Here is a 22998-nt window from a genome sequence, read left to right on the forward strand (position 1 = left end):
TGTGGCTCAGTCGGTTGAAGCCCAGACTCTTGATTTTGGTTCAGGTCATGTTCTCACGGTCGTGGGGTCCAACCCTGGGTCCAGTTCTGCCCTGAACGGGAAGCCTGCTTGGGATTCTCTCTTTCTCTTTCTCTCTCTCTCTCTCTCTCTCTCTCTCTCTCTCTCTCTGCCCCTCCCCTGCTCGCACAGGCTCTTTCTCTCAAAATAAATAAACATTAAAAAAAAAAAAAAACCTACGCTAAAGAACAATTTTAGCCCAAATTATGGCTTAGTCATTATGTTATAAACTCATGTTTTTACCAACTGGTATCTTTTTTTCCTTCACTGCAGAAACAAAGTAAAACTAGGTTTCAAGCAACCCCATGCTTCCTTTACCCATTTTCTAAGAAATCCCATTGCAGAGGTTCAAAGGACTTCACGAACCTTAGAAAAGCTCCACAAGGCACTGAGTATGTCCCTGAACGCGTGAGAAAGGATCTGAGGAGACCAACACCCGACTGCTTAAGGGGATCACCTCGCTGAGGTTTCATTTGCGTAATTACAAATCAACGTTCGAAATAACGCAAAGTTGGGTCTATGCTAGGAAAGAAGTGAGATACCCTCAAGGATGAAAACATCTGTCTCTAGACCTGTAGCTCCCGCTTCCAGGTTGACAGCCGTCCCCAAAAGCTCTAGATGCTTCTCCCTCATCCCACTCTGCAGTGGCCTCAGGCTTCTCTGTCCGCCTCATCCCCCCTCCCCCCCCGCCGCCAGTCCCGGTCCCAGGCACGCAATAAAAAGCGGTCCTCCGGGCTTTAACCCAGCACCGCCCGCGTCGGCCTCCCCGCCGCCGCCTCACCTGGGCCGGCAGGCGTCTCCTCAGCAAGCCCCGCGGCGGGCTGTCCTCGACGTGCCGGCTGCGCAAGCCGAGTGGTCCTGAACTGAAGGGCCCGTCGGGGTTCGCGTGCGGCGCCGCGAGCCAGGCACGGGTTCCTCAGGCCCGGGAGCGCGTGGCCAGCCTTCGGAAGGGCGAGAAGGCGGCAGAAGAGACGCGGCGCCGGCGACCGGGGGGCATGTGGCGGGGAACCCAGAGCGAAGGAGGCCAGGCGCGGACGACGCCGGCGCCGAGGGGGCAGGGATCTCCAGGGGGCCGTTAGCAGCCTCTGGCAGCTTTTTGCATATTCATGAAGCCGAACAAGGCGGGCCGCCCGGGCTTGACTTGGAGAGGTTATGAATTATTCATGAGTAAGAGTCTCTCGCCCCACCCAGAAAGGCGTCATTGACTATTCATGAGCCCGAAAGGGTTTGGGCTCGAAAAGGCCGTTGGGCATCCTTCTGAGAGATCTGAGAGAGACTTCGAGGAGCTGAGGTGAGGGCTGTGCAGAGGCAAGGTGCCCGGAGAAAGAGGGCGCTTGAGCATTGTTACTTCCGTGTTCTTAGGTTAATTTTTTTTTCCTTTCCTTTTACTTGAGGCTTCAAGTTTGATTTGAAAGTATTTCGCTGAGCCCCGAAGTACCCTGAGGAGAAGCGGGAAAGCGGGGGGGGGGGGGGGGGGGGGGGGAGGGGGGGGCTGAGGAAAAAAACAAAGAGAAGCTTCTAGATAACACCCTTCCCACCCACCCCCGCCGCCCTCAGGGCTCGATTTCGAAAATTTTCGGGGCGCCTGGGTGGCTCGGTCGGTTAAGCGTCCGACTTCGGCTCAGGTCATGATCTCACGGTCCGTGAGTTCGAGCCCCGCGTCGGGCTCTGTGCTGACAGCTCAGAGCCTGGAGCCTGTTTCAGATTCTGTGTGTCTCCCTCTCTCTCTGCCCCTCCCCTGTTCATGCTCTGCCTCTCTCTGTCTCAAAAATAAATAAACGTTAAAAAAAATTTAAAAAAAAATTTTTTTCACATATACCAGGGGAAAAAAAAAAAAAAGAGTGGTGATAATTGTAGTGTGAATACCAAAGTAGCTATTGAATTCAGATTTCGGTGGAAAAGGAGGATTGAGTCTTGGTGAGGAAGCTGCAAGGGTAATCAGCGGCCAGTCAGGATGGGGCGGGGTGGGGGAGTGCGTTGGGCGTGGAGCTTTGGGGGTGAATTTAGCTAGGTCAGGTTTTCTCCAGACATGGAGGTGTTCTGCCAGAATCAGTCCTTGCCAGAATCATCAGGAGATGACAGAGCTGGGGATGGGTCCGCACGGAATGACCTTGACTCCTTTTCCACCTTAACCGGGACGTGCGTTTAATCTCCGTGGACTTTAGTTCCCCAAACAGTACAGGGGAGAAAGTGTCTTGAAACGCGAGATTAGCCAATCACCGACGTGTGTTCGGATGTGCAGAGCATGGCGGGGGGGGGGGGGGGGGGGGGGGGTGCGGTACATCATGTACTCGCTGGTGAAAATGAAGATAAAGCTGGGTGCTTGCCCCTAAAGGAATTTTCTTTTTTCTTTTCTTTTCTTTTCTTTTCTTTTCTTTTCTTTTCTTTTCTTTTCTTTTCTTTTCTTTTCTTTTCTTTTTTCTTTCTTTCTTTCTTTCTTTCTTTCTTTCTTTCTTTCTTTCTTTCTTTCTTTCTTTCTTTCCTCTTAATGTCTATTTTGAAAGAAAGCGAAAGAAAGCAAGTAGGGGAAGGGCAGAGAGAAAAGGAGAGCGAGAATCCCAAGCAGGCTCTGCGCAGTGAGCACAAAGCCCAACGGTTCTCATGACCTGGGCAGAAATGATGAGTCCCTCTCTTAATGAAGTGAACCACCCAGGCGCCTGCCCCTATAGGAATTTTTTATTTAATTAGGCTGAGAGTCTAATGTCTCCCCCATTAGAGCATCATCAATCTCTTGCCATGTGAACAGTATTATTTTACATCACTGTAATCCTAGATGATGACTGGCACATTGTGGTCACCCAGTAAATGTTGAATGAATGAATAATTGAGATAGCCTGAAGAAGATATTAAAAAACGAAAATAGCATGTACAAATACCCAGTTAATATAGTGGAAACCATTTATTCTGAGTGAGCTGGGAGAAGAAATTACCAGAGCCAAATGGGATTTATTAAAATGGTGAATGATAATTTGTGGAAGCAAATTCTGTGAAACCTCTGAGTAACTGGGTGACCTTTGACAAACCAAGTTCTTTTAAAAAAATGTTTTTTAAATATTTATTTATTTTTGAGAGAGGGAGAATGCAAGTATGTGAGCAAGGGAGGGCAGAGAGACAGAGAGGGAGATAGAATCCGAAGCAGGCTCTGCACTGTGGGGCTTGAACTCACCAACCATGAAAGAGATCAAGACCTGAGCTGCAGTTGGACACTCAACCGACTGAGCCACCCAGGTGCCTCAATAAACCAAGTTCTTTTGTTGAACTTCGTTTTCCTCTTCTCTATTGTCAAAATCCATGACCCATTTTGTTGTTGTTTTTTTTAATTTTTTTTTTAACATTTTATTTATTTTTGAGACAGAGAGAGAGAGAGCATGAACAGGGGAGGGTCAGAGAAAGAGGGAGACACAGAATCTGAAACAGGCTCCAGGCTCTGAGCTGTCAGCACAGAGCCCGACGCGGGGCTCGAACCCACAGACCGCGAGATCATGACCTGAGCCGAAGTCGGACGCTCAACCGACTGAGCCACCCAGGCGCCCCTCCATGACCCATTTTGAATTAATATTTGTATACAGTGTGAAATTTAGGTTGAGGGTTTGTTTTGTTCTTTTTTTTGGGGAGGGGGGGTTGTTCAGCCTATGCATGTCCTATTGTTCCAGTACTATTTGTTAAAAAGACTATCTTTCTTCCACTAAATTGACTTTCCTTTTCTTTAAAGTGAAGAGATTGGATTATCTGTAGAGGATGTGTCCTTTCCCTTCCAATTCTATGTTGCTGAGCCCATTTAGGTCAAAATGTACTTCCTTTCAGTAAAGCCATCCTTCCAATCAGGCAAGAAAGATCATCTAGTTGCATTTATTAGAATCCAGCTATTCGATATTACTCATTTGAGAGAAAGGGGATTTGTTGGGAAAAAATGGTTTTGGAAGATTGAGAAAGATGGGTGGGGAGTGTTAGGAAACCAACTATTTGTCTTTGGGCAAACATAATAAAAACATAATAAAAGACTGGTTTTTGCTTCACTCACAATGGCCAAAGAAGGAAAAAAGTGGCTTAGGCTTTAATGCGCTGAACAGTAGCTGGTTAATCTTTATCTGAATCTTGGATTCACACATAAAAGGGTAAAACAGTAAGCAATTGTGTCACCATTTTAAATAGGGCAGTTGAGATGTAGGTCAAGAGGTAAGCCTAGCATGAGTCTTTATCTGAGAAAGCACAGAAATCTTTTCTCTTTCTCAAGATCATAATTCTTGTCACAGAGTAGACGAGCATAAAAATGAAAGATATTGATGCCCTGTGAAGTTTCAGATGTTTGTGGGTCAAATATGCAAGCAAATATATAAGTGAAAGACATTTGAAAGTTAGAGTTCTGTTCTTCAAATCCATAGTTATGAAATCTCTCCTAGGTTTTTAGATAATGAGTTAGAACAAGGTGATAAAAAAACAATCAGAGTTATTCTCTAAGAGTGCATTATGTGTAGTGTCATACCTCCTGGGGCTGTTAGCTTGTGAGCTTTCAAAATTAAGCAGAGTTTGTACTTGAATAGGAGACTTCCACAAAACACCTGCTCAAAGGGAAAACAACAGTAACAACAGAATAGTTAGAGGTTGAAAAGAGCCTCGCTATTAAAAAAAAAAAAATTAGATACATTTTGCCTTCCTAAAGCGAACTCATTCTAGAAAAACAGAAAAAGACACAAAGACACTACTGTATTTAGAAATAAGCAAGCGAGCCCAACAACTAGGAAGGCACTGGTAGTGCATAATTTTATTTATTTACCTATATTTATTTATTTTGAGAGAGAGGGAGAGAGAGAGCATGCATGAAATGTGGGGGAGGGGCAGAGGGAAGAGAGAGAGAATCTTAAACAGACTCCCTGCCCAGAGCAGAGCTTGACGTGGGGCTCCATCTCATGACTATGAGATCACAATCTGAGCTGAAATCAAGAGTTGGACACTTAATGGATTGAGCCACCTAGCTTCCTGGGTAGTGCATTATTTTAGGTGGGATGAAAGCAAAAAGGGATTTTATTTTGGGGAGTCATTGTAGAAAAACCCCTAAATTGTGAGTCAGAGTTTCTTGAGTTTTATTCTCAGTTCTACCACTAAATGTTTGATTGACCCTAAGTCAGTTGACTTCTCTGGACCTTGATTTCCTCATCTAGAAAATTAGATGTTTGGAGTAGATGACAGTCAAAGTTCCTTCTACCTATTAATATTAATATTCTGTAATTCTTTTCTAGATGCTTAATTCTTCCTTGTTCTTGTAGTATCTCTATTGATTCAGGAGATACTTATTGAGCATCTATTTTGTTTCAATACTGTAATCGTGCTGAGGATTCAAGAATGAAGTAAAGCAGGGGCGCCTGAGTGGCTCAGTCGGTTGAGTGTTCGACTTCAGCTCAGGTCACGATCTCGCAGTTTGTGAGTTCGAGCCCCACGTGCTCTGTGCTGATGGCTCAGAGCCTGGAGCCTGCTTTGGATTCTGTGTCTCCCTGTCTTTCTGCCCCTCCCATGCTCATTCTCTGTCTCTCTCCGTCTTTCAACAATAAACATTAAAAAAAAAATTTTTTTTAAAGAATGAAGTAAAGCAGACGCAAAAGGTCACATATTACATGGTTTCATTATATGAAATGTCCAGAATAGGCAAATCCATAGAGATGAAACATGGACTAGTGGTTGCAAGGTGTCGGGGAGGAGAGAGTGGGGAGTGATTGGTAATGGGGACAGAGTTTCTTTTTGGGGAACAAAAATCTTCTAGAATTAATAGTGACAGTTGCAAAACCCTGAATATACCAAGATCCACTAAATTGTACCTTTAAAAAAACTTTGAAAAATAAATGAGCTAGACAGACACAACTTTACTCTCATGTTAGCTCACAGTAGGGTGGGATGGATACATAAATACAACCATGATACAGTATATATTACAATGGGCACATAACCCAACTTGCTCATTGTAGTGAATCAGGAAATATTCCTTGAGAACATTATACTAAACCATGTCCAGGAGATAAGTAAGAATTGAGAATGGAGGAGAATGTTTCAGGCAGAAGGAATATTGCAAAATCCTGAAAGCTGTAGAGAATATGGTCCTTTAGGGTAATCAAAGTAGATAAGAATAGCTGATTCATAAAAGTGTAAGGGAAAATGGTTAGAGATGTGGCTAAGAAGGCATGAGCCAGATCTTGAAGCCATGGTAAGGAGTTTGGATTTTATCCTGAGCAAAGTGGGAAACCATTGAAGAATTTCAGTCTAAGAAGTTACATAATCAAGTTCACAATTTAGAAAGAAAACTTTGGCTACGGTACAAAAAACAGCCCGGAGAAGGGCAGGATCAATGACAGGCAGACTAGACTGGTGGTTGTAGCAGTCCAGACAAAAGATGAGGCTAATTTGATCTAAAGCAGAGATAACAGCATGTATAAAGTGAGTAATGGACATATTTGATAAATGTTAAGGAGACTGGATGTGGAAATGAGAGAGGGAACAGAGTTGAGTCATAGTTTTTAGGCTTGAACAGTTAGGTATTTGATGATGTCATTTACTGAGCTAGGGAACAGAAATAGGTTTTGGGGGGAAAGAACTGACATTTAGATGTGTTGGGAACATCAAAGTGGAACTGTCTCATAGACTGAGGTATAGATTTCTAACTCCTCAGAGAGACCTGGGCTCCTTATATCCAATCATGTGAATAGATACAGTAATTGAAACCATGGGAATGTGTTTGTTCATCCAGGGAGTGTGTTTAGAAGTAAGAAAAAAAAAAAAAAAAAAAGAGCTCCTAGTACAGAACCCTGAACACAAATGCTAAAAAAATGCGCGGGGAAAAAAGTCTGAAGTAGACAATGAGAAGGAACAACTGGAAGGCTGGAAGAAAACTAGGAGTTCAAATACTAACATAAGATTTTAAAAAATAAACATGCTTTATTACTTATAATGAAATATTTGTCAGTGTTCTAAGTGCCCTCTATAAAATGACTCATTTAGTCCTCCCACAACCCTGTGAAGCTGGTACTATTACTATCCTTGTTTTAAGATGGGGAAACCGAGGCACACAATCTGCCCAAGATGATATGGCAAGTTAATTGTAGACTGAAATTTGATCCTAGATAATGTGACTCCAGAAGAGTGCGAGTACTTAACCATTATGCTAGGTATGCTCTCTGGATGTACACATCCCCATATAAACATTGTAAGAGCCCTGAGAAGTTGGATTTATTGTCTCTGTTTTACAAAAAAGGAAACTGAGGCCCAGGGTGATTGTGTGATATGGCCAAGTTACAAAGCTACTAGATAGTTGAACAGAATTTGAACCTAGGTTCCTTAACTCCAAAGCTGCTTTCTACTACATTATACTGCTGTTTATTTCTCTCTTCACACACACATATATGTGTAAATAAAATTTAACTTTACTTATTTTAGAAATGTTAATTCCTCAGGTATTTACCAAATGCTAATAGTAACCAACTTTGAATCCTTTCTCAAAAACAAGTGCCCTGATTTGTCTGAGTTTTCAGTGATAGTATCCGTTTAATCCAGGTTTCTGTACATTCCTATATAGATATAATGTCCTAGCCATTATGTCCTAATTGAATGATGCTTTTTTCAGTGCTTGATTCTCTAGAAATGCCATCAGAATGTCTTATGATCATAGAAAATTTTTTTTAAGTTTATGTATTTAAGTAATCTCTACACCCAATGTAGGGCTCAAACTCACAATCCCCGGGATTATGCTCTACTGACTGAGTCGGCCAGGCACTCCCATAGAGAGATTTTTGTTTTTAAATCAATGAAGAAATCTATTTAAAAATTCTTCTCATTATTATTTATTATTTTTTAATGTTTATTTATTTATTTATTTATTTATTTATTTATTTATTTAGAGAGGCAAAAAAAGAATCCCAAGCAGGCTCAGCACTGTTAGCACAGAACCTAATGTGGGGTTCCATCCCATGAACTGTGAGATCATGACCTGAGCTGAAATCAAGAGTTGGAGGCTTAACCAATGGAGCCACCCAGGTGCCCCTATTCTTCTTATGTATTGTCTCTAAGACTAATAACTACCCCAGGAGGGGGTCATTTACATGGCTTAATGGACCAGAACTAGGGCTTAAACTTCTGTAGTTCCTTATTTTGCTCATTTTATTTCTTGAAGTTTTAAGGGAAACAATTGATGTGTTGAGTCAGATTTGAAGGTTATACACAGAAATGAAAGCTATATTTTGAAGTCAACAAAAGACACCTGGCAATGTTTAAGGACTAAAGGACTATTAGGTGGTTTTCAGTGTCCTACAGGATATTGTAAAAGAGTGTCCCCTAGTGCTGATCTGAAGAAGTAATTTGAGAGAAATTAAATATTACTTGTTTATAATCTCTATCACCATCTTGTGGCCGTGTCCTCAAATAATTCTGCCTTTTATTTGCAAAATCATCCAGAATCTTGCATTGTTCAATACACAAAAGAAGGTCGGTCACAGGCTATCCTGGGTGATCCAGAATGGAATTACTTTAAATAGGTTATTTGGTCAGAACTCCATAACTTGAAAAGCAGCCCCGATACAAATTAAATTAAGATCAGTGGCACCTGGGTGGCTCAGTTGGTTGAGCGTCCGACTTTGGCTCAGGTCATGATCTCACAGCTCGTGAGTTCGAGCCCCACGTTGGGCTCTGTCCTGACAGCTCGGAGCCTAGAGCCTGCTTTGGATTCTGTGTCTCCCTCTCTCTCTGCCCCTAACCCACTCACATTCTGTCTCTGTCTCTCTCAAAAATAAACATTAAAAAAAATTTTTTTTAAATAAATAAATATCTTTGAAAAGAAAAAGGGAATTTGCTTCTTTGTTTATGCCAGTGAAGGAATAGAAGTGCAAACCAGATGTATTTCTTTCTCTTTTTTTTTTTTTATAACTTAAAGTCCCTCTGTTTTATTTATTTATTTTTTAGTATACTCTACCCCCAATGTAGGGCTCAAACCCATGACTCCAAGATCAAGTCACATGTTCTACTGATTGAGCCAGCCAGGCACCTCAAAACTAGATGTATTTTCAACTTTCATTTTTTTAATTATATTAAAATATGCATAATATAAAATTCACCACCTCAACCATTCTCAAGTATACAATGCAGTGGCGACTAAGTGCATCATGGTGTTGTGCAAACAACACTGCTGTCCGTCCTAGAAAATTTTCATCAGCCTGAACAGAAACTGTATGCCCTTTAAACATCACATTCCTTCTATCCTTCAGCCTTTGTAACCTCTATTCTACTTTGTCTCTATGAAGTTGACTACTTTGGGCACCTCTACCTTATGTAAGTGAAATCATGCAATATTTGTCCTTTTGTGTCTGGCTTATTTCACTTAGCATAATGTTTTCAAGGTTCATCCATGTTGTACCATGTATCAGAATTTCATTCCTTTTTAAGACTTGTATATACCATTGTATATACCACATTAAAAAAAATCCATTCAACTATTGATGGACATTTGGGTTGTTTCCATCTTTTGGGTATTGTAAATAATACTGCTATGAACATTGGTATACAAGTATTTGACTCTCTGCTTTCGGTTCTTTTGGGTATACCTAGAAGTTGAATTGCTGAATAATATGATAATTCTGTTTAACTTTTTGAGGAACTGCCAAAATGTTTTTTACAGTAGCTGTATGAATCCCACCAGCAATGCACAAGGGTTCCAAGTTTTCCACATCCTCACCAACACTTGCTATTTTCCATTTTTTTAGAAAAGCCATCCTAATGGGTGTGAAGTGTGAACTTTAACTTTTGAGTTACCTTTGAAAGCCAATTACACATGAAGTTAAATCAAGAAATCTTTTTAAGTTTATTGAGAGAGAGAGAGAATGTGCATGTGCGTGAATATATATATATATATATATAGCCACACACACACAGAACACAGTTGCCCTCTAAGGGAATAAAAAGGATGAGTAAAATATATTCTTGAGCGGTGACTGGGTGGCTCAGTCAGTCTGACTTTTGCTCAGGTCATGATCTCACAGCTAGGCTGGTGACTTCAAGCCCTGCATTGGGCTCTGTGCTGACAGCTGAAAGCCTGGAGCCTGCTTCGGATTCTGTTTCTCCCTCTCTCTCTCTCTCTCCCTCACTCATTCACTCTGTGTCTCTCTCTCTCAAAAATGAATAAAAATTAAAAATTTTTAAAAAATATATATTGTTGAATCTTTAGGTAATTTACAATGTATTTTTCTCCTTCAAATGTATTTGGGAACAAGCAGATCAACTTAAATTCTCACTGGGTGGTTGGAAATACTAGTCTAGAGATCATAAGCCAAATTTATAGAAAACTGGTAGTGGAGATAAAAATGGTTATTAAACTAATTTTCCAAAGAATATAGTCAATGCTAATTATATAGTCCTTCTTTTGGAAAAGTCACAAAAAAGGTTATTTTGGCAAAGTCTCTAATTTTTTTTTTCACCCCCACAGGTTTGACTTGTTAAAAGAATCTTGATACATTACTACAATGGCCACTGCTCAGCTCTCTCACTCTATCAAAATTCACAAAGCATCTAAGGTATTTACTAAGAACTAAATGAAAATCAATGACTATTTAGTGAGTTCAGAATCATGACTTTAATCTTTGGTGTTTTTTTAAATAGCAGTTTTATCAGTTAATTGGCACATAATATTCTGGCAGAGTATGTCTACATTTTAACTGCCTAATGGGCTGAGGATGTTCAAGAAATTAGAATAGATTCCTACAAAGTAACTGACTGGGTGCTTGTTTCATGCTCATATGTTTAGATTTTCTAGAGTAAAAGAAATCAGGAACAAAAAAGATATTTAAAGAGAACAGTTCTCTGTTAGATCCTCATTTCCTGAAGCAATTAGGAAATTTTTGATATGCACCATGATGTAATTTTAAGGATTGAAGGAAAGAGCACTGAGAAGAACTTGGAGGCTGGGCCCCTGGGGGAGCATGCCAGAGTCAGGCATCCTTCCTGAGTTCACAAGGGCAGGTCTGTCTTGTCCCATGACATTCATTAATGAATCATTCATTTATTAATTAAGAGCTTGATATTATATAATACATATTATAAATAAATCTTTATCTCCCAGAAGTTTAGAATCTGGTAAAGGAAATAAGATTTAAAGGAGTCAAGCCAATATAGAAAGCAGTATATACATTATATATGTGAAAAAGAGTAAAACAATACAAATTATAGGAAGTTAGAGATTTTGTATAGACTGGAATAGTTTGTATATTACTCATGAAGGAAATGTGATGTAAGGTAGACTTTGAATAATAAAAAGGATTTGAGTAGAGGAGAGAGAAGAGAATTCTATCAGGAAAACCTACCAACATGCTTTGGCTCAAAATGAGAAATGAACATTTTAGAGAATAATGAAGAACGTATCCTTAGTGGAGTGGAGAGACATCATGTTGGTCAGAAAAAGGAAATAAAACCGAATGGGAACTTTGGGAGCAAATTAATATGGATCTTAAAAGCCAAGCTAAGGAATTTATGCTTTATTCTTTACTTTTTTTTTTTAAGGTTTTTAAAAAATTTATTTAATCTCTACACCCAGTGTGGGGCTCAAACTCACAACCTCAAGATCAAGAGTTGCATGCTCCTCCTACTGAGCCAGCCAGGCGCCCCTGCTTTATTCTTCAGTCAGGAGAGTGAATAAAATTGGGGTACCTGGGTGGCTCAGTTGGTTAACATCCAACTCTTGATTTCAGCTCAGGTCATGATCTCACAGGTTCGTGGGATTGAGCCCTGTTTTGGGCTCTGGGCTGACAGTGGGGAGCCTGCTTGGGATTCTCTCTCTCCCTCTCTCCCACTCACACTTGCTCTCTCTCCCAAAATAAATAAATAAATATTTATTTAAAAAAGAGAGTGAATAAAATAATTGTTTTAGGAATATTAAGCTGCAGCAAACAAAGGCAAGATTCCAGCTGAAGGAGAATTAGGGCAGAGAGAAAGTAGTCATCTTTCTGGCTTGAATTCAATATACTCACTGGATTCCTGATCTCATTTGGTTTCCTAAGTGTGCTTCCTTCCTGGGGGGAAATGCTGAGCTGGGTATATATATATGAATTACAGTCAGCTTGGGAGTTATTTTCTCTCTGTAAATTAACAAATTGATGTTTTAATATAAACAGATCTTTGTAGTTTGGACTGAATGAACTATTCCCAGTAAGTTTTAAGTGACTGTATGATTTTGTTACTTAATACTTAAAACAACAATAATAACAATTCTAGAAGCTAACATTTATTCAGCATTTACCATGTACTGGGCACTGTGCCAAGGGCTTTATATTATTGTTTCAATTAAACCTCACAATAAGGTGGAAACTGAAGCTCAGAGAAGTAAAGTAATTGTCTTAGGTCATGTAATTTGACAGCTGAGCTGTCAAACATCACGTATGTCATTAGCACACTGTCTTGTTAAAATAGCTTGACATAGTGTTTTTTATTGTCAAGTCAGTATTTTCATGTATTTGACATTTATGAAAACATCAATGATGACCCTTAAGGTATTAGATCAGTTGAGCTAAGAAAAATAAGAACAGTTGAGCTAAGACAAATAATCCCTAGGATATAGAAAAATAACAGAACTTTAGAGGGCTTTTCTAACTATTGATCTTCATTACTGCAAGTGGCCTTTTAGATTCTATATTTAAAGTAAATGTCTTTATACTTTCAGGTTATTTAATTTTACAAATGGTTATTACTCAAGTGTTACCTTTAAGTTTTGGCAAGTTTTCAGTAAGGTGCCTTATATAGATGCCATGCCAACTATTACCCACTTACTCAAAAGGACCTTAATTTCTGAAGCTCTGTCAGTACAAAAAGCAGTTTTCTGTAAAATTTACATGCACACACATGCACACCACATACATACCTAATTCTCCTTCAGCTTTAAGTTTTCCTACTTCTGCTATAGCTTAATATTCCTAAAACAATTCTTTTACTCACTTTCCTGATCAAATCCACTGATTTCCCATTGATTGTAAAATAAACCATAAATTCCTTAGCCTGGCTTTTAAGATCCATACTGATTTGTCCCCAAAGTTCCTATCATACATGCAAGAGTATTATAATTTTATATTATTTTATTATATATTTTTATTTATTTATTTTATTGTATACTTATTATGTTATTTTATTATATACATTTTAACAACTGAATATAATATAATTTGATAATTCATTGCCAGTGTGCCAAAGAAGAACGAAGTTTATATAGCAAAATCATGACTAGAATGTCTTTTGGATATAGCTGTAGAAAAGCTTTTTTGTGAGTTCTTCTTCATCAAAGGCCTATTTACGGGTAGTACCTGCCTCTAAGTAACAGAATTATTCAAACTTCAACAGTTGAAACTGTGTAGTATAGTAAAAAGACCTCTGAATTTGATTAAGATCATCAGAGACTTAACCATCCTAACAGCATGGAAGTAGTTTCACTTACTTTGTATTTTATATCGATGAAGTCATACAGTAGCGCTCATTTGTATGTGGTATCTTTTGCTCAGATTTGTCTGTGAGAATTATCATATTGTTAAATATGTTATTAAATTGTTAAATATATTTGTAGATTGTTAAATATAGTTGTAGATCATTCATTCTCATTTCCGTATATTATTCCATTACAGGAATATATGACAATTTGTTCATCCATTCTTTTGTTGATGGGCATTTGGATAGTTTCCATTTTGGGTCTATTACAAATAATGCTATTATGAACATTCTTTTGGTGAGCATAGGTATGCGTATCTGTCAGGTGTATATCTATGAGTGAAATATAGGTCATAGAACATGTGTATCTTTAGCTTTAGTAGATACCACTGAGCAAATTTTCCAAAGAGGTTGTACCCATTTATGCTCCTGTAACCAGTGTTTCAAAGTTTTGATTGATTTATATCCTTGTCAACATTTGGTATTTTCTGATTTTTAAAAACTTTAGCCATTTTGGTAGGTAGTGTAATGTTATCTAATTGTGGTTTTAATGTGCATTTCCCTCATGAAGTTTGAGTGCTATTTGTTGGCCATTTGGATATCCTGTTTTATGAAGTGTCTTATCAAGTCTGTCGTCCATTTTTCTTTTTGGTTGTCTGTCTTTTCCTTAGTGAATTTTAGGAGTTCTTCCTATATCCTGGATATGGGTCCTTTGCAGATATATGTATTGAGAATATCTTCTCCCACGTTCTCTTTGAACAGAAGTTCTTAAGTTTAATATAGTCTAATTCATCAATATTTAGAAAATACTTTAAAAATAAAATGTATTGACAAATGCCAGCTGGAGTTCATGAGACATATTTTGTGGTTGGATTAAATAAGAGCAAAAAGCAGTCTCAGACTAATTAATTGTTACAAAAATGATCAAATTTTTATTTTTATACATGTACACAGTAAATACTGAATATGACAAACATGTTGAAATGATAACTCAAGATGCAAAACAAACAATCAGCAAATATTCTACATGAATTTAAGTTGGTAGAAAATTCTTATATGCTGAAGTAAAATTTATGCGTCTGTCACTCTCTTATGACATTCCTAATATGGCATACCATTTCTTAGGGCAGACTATCCAATCAGTTAAGAATAACTGTATGAATTTTTCAATATATCATACATACACACATATAATTTAGAAGGAAGCTATTGTTAGCACTCATACATTTTATAGAAGGCTATCTGATATCTTACAGAACTTTAGTATTCTAAGTTCTTACCTTAGTATCCTGCAAAACCCTATCAAAGTACAAAAACATGGAGATACATGGTAGTAGAATAGTAAACGAATAGTAGTTCCACATAGGTAGAGTAGGGCGCATAGGAGAGGATAGGGAGTAGGGGCAGAGAGGAGGGGGTGGCAAATGAGGCAAGAGAGCTAGGCAAAGATAAGACTGATAGTTCTTTTTTTAAAATTTTTTTAACATTTATTCATTTTTGAGAGACAGAGCATGAGTAGGGGAGGGGCAGAGAGATAGGGAGACACAGAATCCGAAGCAGGCTCTAGGCTCTGAACTGTCAGAAGAGCCCGATGTGGGGCTCAAACTCATGGACCGAACTCACGGACCGTGAGATCATGACCTGAGCCAAAGTCGGAAGCTTAACCGACTGAGCCACCCAGGCGCCCCAAGACTGATAGTTCTCAAATGCTCCACTAAGGTACTTGAACTCTATCCTATATGAACACCGGTCATGTCATAATAAGATTTATATTCTTTAAAGTTAATGATGGCAATGTGAAGGACAGAGTGAATGAAAGTAACTGTTGGCAGAGAGATCGGGGCTACAGCATGTAATAAACGGGAGAAGTAAATATGTCCTAAGTGAAGGCAGTGACAGTGAGAAGGGAAAGGAGAAAATATATTTGAGAACTCTTTTAGAGAGAATTATAGGGTTTAGTGCTTGGAAATGGGGTATGAACTATGAACAAGAAAGAGAAGCCAAAGATGACTCAACTTCTACCCTGGATGATTAGAGTGGAGGCTGATTAATTGGTCTGGGAATGAAACTTGGGATCAGGTTTCAGTGAAAGGTGATAGAGATAAATTGAGTTTGAGGGTTCTACAAAGTGGCCTAGGAGTAGATGTTCACGAAACAGAAACACAGAAGTAGGGCTTAAACAGAAATAAAGATTTGAAGTCTTCTCTGTATGGGCTATAGCTGAAGCAGTGAAACTAGATGAGATTACCCAAGAAGTGAGAACTATGCAAAGAGAAAGGACTGAAGAGAGAATTTAAACATTTAAAGGGCAGAAAAACTGGAAAAAATAAGAGATTGAGATAGATACAGAGGGATATGTGAAAAATCAAAAGAAAACTCTTATGGCAGCTGAAAGGGAAGAGGGAAGATGTGGGAAAAGTGTCAAACACTGCAGAGAAGTTACCTAGTAAGAGGACAGAAGAGGTCGATGATAGGATGTACTTGATGACTTTGGAGAGAATGTAGGGGGTAAAAGATTGCATTGGGGATCTGAGGAGTGTGTGAAAAGGAAGGAGATTATGTAATCATAGTAAAGCTCCAGTTTCACCTCAAACCCATGGATCATTGTGAAGTAAATTATACTAGTCTTGAATTGCTTGGGTAACTGTCCCTGCCTTTCTTCTTTGCCTTACCTATAAAGATCAACTTTAATGCAGTTTTCAAAGCCCTGTTTCCTTTTGATTATCTGTAAAGGTATCAGATTTGAAGTCTTGAAAAATCTTTCCATCATATCTGTGGTAAAGGCATGATGGCTGAATATATTAAAGAATACTAATCTTTTTCATCTTTTTCTTTTTTTCCCCAGGAAACAGTTTTTCCATCCCAAATCACTAATGAGCATGAGTCATTGATAATGGTGAAGAAACTTTTTGCTACTTCTATCTCATGTATAACATATCTAAGGGGCCTGTTTCCAGAGAGCTCTTATGGAGAACGGCATTTGGATGGTAAAGTTTAACTCAGTGATTATCTTGGCTTTTGTAGCCTTTTTCTTTACTTGGTAAGAGTAAACCTTTCATTTTTCACAGAGTGTGCTAATTCCAAGTCATGAGCATGTTCTTCAAGATCAGTTTGCTAATATTTATTTATTTATTTATTTATTTATTTATTTATTTATTTATTTATTTATAAGTAGACTCTGAGCCCAGAACAGAGCCCAACATGGGGTCTGAACTCACAACCCTGAGGCCAAGGACCTGAGCTGAGATCAACAGTCAGACACTCAACCGACTGAGCCACCCAGGCACTCCTTCCTTTTTTTTTTTTTAAAGATTTTATTTTAAAGTAATCTCTATACTCAACATGGGGCTTGAACTTACAACCCCAAGATCAAGAGTTGGTTGCATGCTCTTCCAACTGAGCCAGGCAAGCGCCCTTCATTTTCCATTTAAATTTAACTATGTTTAGTGGTTCTACTTACAGGAATCATTACTTCCTAGCTGGATACCAAATGACAGACTGAGAAGAAAATAAATCTGTATAGACAAGCCTAGTAATTCTAAACCATACCTATTAAAGCAGCAGCTGGATCAAAATCTATTTTGGGCGCTGTAGATTTGCACTATTTTGTGCCTCAGTTGAGTTTGTTTTCTGAGGTTTACTTTGGCATTGAGGAAGTTTAATGCAGCCAGGTGAAAAACTCTTTATACTGTTGACACATATAAATATGCTGGAAGAAAAGCATATTCATGCCAAACCCATTTGTTGATTAACATGGAGAGACAATTATTATTCTAATAGTGCTTTTCTTTTCTCAATTGCCAGGTCTCTTACTTTCCTCTTTTTTATTTCTTGTGTCTTAAACTTATGATCTCATTTCCTTATATTACAAGCTGTTTCTGGCTCCTTTCCTTCTCTTGTATTGAAAGAAAAAAAATGTACCTAGGACTCTTCAATTTTTTAGAATCTTTTATTATTAGCTTTAAAAGCTGAATTGTGATAACAATTCAGAAAAATCTTGCTGATTTGTCACTAAAATGGGAACTATCATTTAGGAAAATAAATGTAAAGAGCTAGAAGTTTCCTTGTAAGATCATATTTTTCAAGATCTAACTTAAAGTTCCTCACATCTGTATTTAATGATATACCTTGGCCTCATTCCAATTTAATTTTCTTAACATTTGATTCTCTATACTAGCATCAATGAAAGGCATGTGGTGCTATAAATACAAAAACATGATATTTGCAGTCATGACAACTTCATTTGTGTCATGTCTTCTTTTGATCTATAGAAAATAAATCTGTAATTGTGAATATGTTTATATGTAGCACAGAGTTGCATTTCTCTTCATTTGGAACAGAATTGGGAAAAATTGGAAAAAGACATTTTTGGGGTAATTAATTAAGGGTTTATTGTGCGTCAGTCACTACCCTAGGCATAGTAAGGGGGTGAAATGTTAAAAAACAAAATTCAACTGAGTGCATTTGAAGATCTAATTGGTTTTTTTCAATAATTCATGAATAGTGCAATATCCAATGTAGCAAATAGAAATAGTTCTAAGAAGCTGTACAAAATGGAAAACTATTATAGGCAGAGTGGGACAAGGAAGTCATTAGTAAAAGAAAAGTTTGTATCAGGCAGGGTCACCTTCTTTGGGGGGGTGGGGAAAAGGCAGGGGTCTATCCTGCAGATTACCTCACTAGGGTTGATCAGGAAATTCCAGATTGACTTGTTAAAGTTTACATTCCTGCAATTAAGTCTTGGTTTGCTCTTTGTGGGGGGCAAGTGTTTCCATTTCAGGCCCTTTCTCTCTCTGTCTCTGTCTCTGTCTCTGTTTCTCTCTCTGTCTCTCTCTCTTTCATTCAACATGGGTAACACTATTACTTATGGCTTTATTTTTTGTGATAATGTTAGTGGAGGTTATATGTTTCCCTCTCAATGTTTGTACTTAAAGTAGCATACATCATAAATATGTTCAGTTCTCCTATGTCACTCTCTTTTTGGTAATCTCTAAATATTATACCAATATGGAGTAATTTTCATGTATCTCAATAGAGATAGAGAAGACATCAATTTTAGAACAGGAAAACAACATGAAAAGGTGAAGTGACATGCAAAGTCATACCTGTATCAGTGATTGATTTTAGAGTGATCTAAACCAAAACTCTTTAAAAAAATTTTTTTGGGGGGTGGCGCCTGGGTGGCTCAGTCGGTTGAAAATCTGACTTCAGCTCAGGTCATGATCTCGCCGTTCATGAGTTTGAGCCCCACGTGGGGCTCTGTGCTGACAGCTCAGAGCCTGGAGCCTGCTTCGGATTCTGTGTCTCCCTCTCTCTCTGTCCATTCCCCACTCACGCTCTGTCTCTGTCTCTCAAAAATGAATAAACATTAAAATAAAAAAATAAAAAAAATTTTAATGTTTATTTATTTATTTATTGTTAGAGAGAGAGAGAGAGAAAGAAAAAGCATAAGTGGGGGAGGGGCAGAGAGAGAGGGAGACAGAATCTGAAGCAGGTTCCAGGCTCTGAGCTGTCAGAGCCCAATGTGGGGCTGGAACTCATGAACGGCGAGATCATGACCTGAGCCAGTCAAAGTCAGACGCTTAACTGACTGAGCCACCTAGGCACCTCTAAGCTAAAATTCTTTTAATATGATTTTCCTGTTCTTCTCTGACTATAGTAAGGTGGTTGAATTTCAGATGGAAATTAATATTTGAGAATAATCTATGGGAAGAATTTTCGTCTGTATTTTCATTGAGAGGGAGAGAAATATGAGAGAAGTGACTTGAGAATTGAGGTACATGTTTTAAATTGGTTAATGGAAATGGTCTCAGTAATACCTTATGATTACTTGAAATTCAACAGAAGCAAAGAAGTAACACAAATTGATTTTGCAGCCAACTCAATTGTGCTGCATTGTAGAAGGGGAGACTGCTAGACTATAATCAAAATTGGAACTAAGCTAATCATCAACATAGAATTTATTTCTAAAGTAGATATTTAGAGATTCAAAATGTTTTTATAAGCTATAAAACTAAGTTATGCAAATAAAATAGTTAAAGGAAATATCCTTATTTAGCATGGACAGTTTTAGTACAGCAATCATTTAGTAGAGGAAAATAGACTGTGTTTCTATTTTTGTAGACCTCAGTTTAAAAATACTTCGAGAAGATAAAAAATGTCCGGGGTCACTGCATATTATCAAATGGTAAGTAATTGAAATTCGCAAAAGTAGAACAACATTATTTTTATCGTGGTTGAAATTACCCATAAGACTATTTGGGAAGATCATTTCCTTAAAACCATTTCTTTCTTCTTTCTCTTTTTCTCTTTCTCACTCTCCTCCCTTCCTTCCTTCCATTTCCTTCTCCTTCCTTCCTTCCTTCCTTTTTCTTCCTTCCATCTTTTTTTCTACAATTTCCTAGAAATTTATAACAATTATTTCATATAATTTTAAGATATTGATTTAGTTTATTTTTTGAAGAAAATGGACTTATACAAGGATACAAAAATATTTGGCTCCTGAAACAAATATAACACTATATGTCAACTAAACTTCAATAACAAAAATTTTAAAAAGAGAGAAAAATAGCGGTCAAAATTTGATTACTCATCACATGCATATCAGTATCCTAAACATTATGGGAAGCAAAAAGAAAAATAAGATGTAGTTCCCTACCTTAAAATTGCTTACCTATTACTATAAAGTTCTATCAACATATTAAATGACACTGGGAGTTTTAAAAAAGTTTAAATGTAAGAGGTAAAATGATTACCAATTTAACGTACCTCAAAGCAAAGAATATGCTGTACTGGAAATTTTTTTGGCTTTTGCATCTGGTCCAAATTGACATCAAACATTTATTTCTTGACAGGATTCAAGGCTGTTTTGATGCTTTGGAAAAGAGATACGTAAGAATGTTTTTAAATTTACACCAAGATTAAAGAGTCATCTTTTATCCCTTAAAAAAAAATGTTTAGCCTTTATTTTGTTGTTGTGTAATAAGTGTACCATTGCCTACATTTGCATTTCTGAAACAGTTTCTTTTTATTTTATGTCTTTGTTGTCTCGTTAATGTCTTGTTTTCATTAATTAGAAAGGAAACCCTCACTTTTCTCTTTTACATACTCATATCTTTTTGACCACAGAATTTCCTCTGAAGTCACTGGAAGAGATCCAGAGGATGTGGGACAGAGGAGACAAGAATCTGGCATTTAGCACATTGAATATGTTCAAAATAGTTGCGATTAAATTCACAGATATGAAAGGAAAAAATAGACTTGAATAATCAGTTTTTATTCTATGTTGGTTATTTTGTTAACTATGTTGGTGCATGTATATAATACATTCCCTCAAAATAGTTAGTATTGTAACTTGGAGTTTTAAAAAATGCAGCTGAATTTTAAGTGCATCAGATCTTTCTTGCTGTCCAAGACAGCTATGAAGGGTGTAAAATTTAGAGGCCCTGGTTCTAGTTGAAGAGACAAGATGTATATAAATTAACCTTCTGCCTGCGTCCCCTCCTTTTCCCCATCTATATCTTCTTTTAACTTCCTCAATTCCTATTCCTTTAAGAAATTTTGAGGTGAATAAGCCTTACATAGGATTATTTAGTTGCACTCATACATTTCCTTTTTCACTGAACAGTTATTATTTATGATTTATTCAACACTGACCTGGGGGACTGAGGGATACAAAATTAAAACAGATATGGGATTGTGCACACAAAGATCTTCTAGACCATGGCAGAAAATAAATGATATTCATATGCACGGCTGATGATCAGCCATGATACACTGGCCCAGCTGTGCCTGTTGTTAAAATATTGAAATATTAGGTGGTAAATAGCTGCTTCGCTGAGACCCAGAATGACCCCCACCATGGCGTCCCCCTCACCTCATCACTGTCTCTTTTGGGATCTCCCCAGACTGATTCATAATCTAGCAATTAAAAGGTTAACATCTGGCCCAGGGGGAGCTTCCAGGAACCCAGCTCCAAGGCTAAATTGGCATCCTTTCCGATTGGCCCATACCTGTGCCATATTGTGCTGTTAAATGTTTATTTTTTTCATATTAGTTTGATATTTTTATGTAAAAATATCAGAAATATTTTGACTACACCTCTATCACAAGTATAAGTAACCATAATACTCATTAGAAATTGTTGCATGCTAAAGGAAAGATACTGATTGTTTACAATGGAAATATGGAAAAGGAGGGGTTATATCTAGTGAGGAGCATGAAGGAAATCTTCGGGAGAAAATGGCTTTTGAACTTTGAAGGCCTTTAGTATTTGGACAGGTTTAAATGGAGAATGCATACTGAATGGTGCTCATTCATTTTCCTTCAAATGAATTCCTTCCAAAATTCTTCAGTATCCATCATTGACAGGCACTACAATATAGTTAAGAGCACAAGTTTTGGAATCAGTCTGAAGGAAATCCCATTTCTGCCACTTAACACCTGTATAATCTTGGGCAAGTACCAGCATCTTGGTTCCTCAGTTTCTTTATATACAAAATGGGGATAATAACAGAACTTACTCCTTAAGGTTGAGAATTAAATGGACTAATCTAAAGCACCGGTTTTCAAATGTGAGCTTGCATTAGAATCACCTGGAAGACAGTTAAAACACACATTGCCAGGCTCTACTCCCCAAAATTTCTGATGTGAGAATTTGCATTTCAGATAAATTCCAGACGATATTGAGACTGCTGGTTTAGGGACCATACTTTGAAACCACTGATTTAAAATTTTAGTACAATGCCTGGCACATAATAAACACTATGTAAGTGTTAACTCTTTTTCCTCCCTCCATCCCTCCCTCTCTACTTTCCTCCTTCCCTTCCCCTTCCCTTCATCTCTCCTTCCTTCTCTCCTCCCACCTTCTCTTATTCTTCTTTCCCTCCTTTCTTCTTTTCTTCATTCCCTCTCTTCCTCCCTTCCTTTCTTATCTATTTAGTCTGTGCCAGACATTGTACCTAAATCCTGGATGAGAGAAAAATGTGATTCCTCCACTCAAGGAGGTTACAGTCTAATGGAGTCACTTCTTAAATAAATAATTACAATGTTAGGTGTATTAAAATAGCAGTGTGATGTAAAAAGATTATCTACCTAGTTTGATGGATTTATTTTACTTAAATGACTACCTGTATGACTGAATCAATTAAATTTATTGTTTTGGGAGATTAAAAGACAACACCTTAGACGGATGGCCTAGATTCTTAATAGTATTTATATTTGCTTTTCAGTTGTTAGTATCTTAATTTCCTACTAGGAAATAGTTAATGTTGTTGGTTTTTTTTTTTGTTTGTTTGTTTTTTTAGTTTTTATTTATGAGAGAGAGAGAGAGAGCACAAGCAGGTAAGGGGCAGAGAGAAGGAGAGACAGAATCGCAAGCAGCTTCTGTGCCATCAGCACAGAGCCCGATGTGGGGCTCAAACTCACAAACTGTGAGATCACAACTTGAGCCAAGATCAAGAGTTGAACATTTAACTGACTGAGCCACCCAGGTGCCCCAGGAAATAGTTA

The 22998-nt window shown here is 37.9% G+C and overlaps 1 protein-coding gene across 7 annotated transcripts in view; it reads left to right on the forward strand.

Annotated features, from left to right (window-relative positions):
• Positions 1-1114: 1114 nt before the first annotated feature.
• The window catches only part of HORMAD2 (HORMA domain containing 2), a 91496-nt gene continuing 69612 nt past the window's right edge, over positions 1115-22998 (forward strand). For 5 of the 7 annotated variants that reach the window (XR_009250387.1, XM_058690778.1, XM_058690783.1 and 2 more), the window contains exons 1-5: positions 1231-1348; positions 10511-10598; positions 16334-16475; positions 19612-19675; positions 20343-20379. Coding sequence is in view for 6 of the 7 variants with exons in the window: in XM_058690778.1 (XP_058546761.1) it covers positions 10548-10598; positions 16334-16475; positions 19612-19675; positions 20343-20379 (294 nt within the window). In the remaining variant the exon portion in view is untranslated. The other 2 variants (XM_058690779.1, XM_058690780.1) reach the window with 2 other exon arrangements.

Source organism: Neofelis nebulosa, chromosome 11 (assembly GCF_028018385.1).
Source record: "Neofelis nebulosa isolate mNeoNeb1 chromosome 11, mNeoNeb1.pri, whole genome shotgun sequence".
Taxonomy (NCBI): domain Eukaryota; kingdom Metazoa; phylum Chordata; class Mammalia; order Carnivora; family Felidae; genus Neofelis; species Neofelis nebulosa.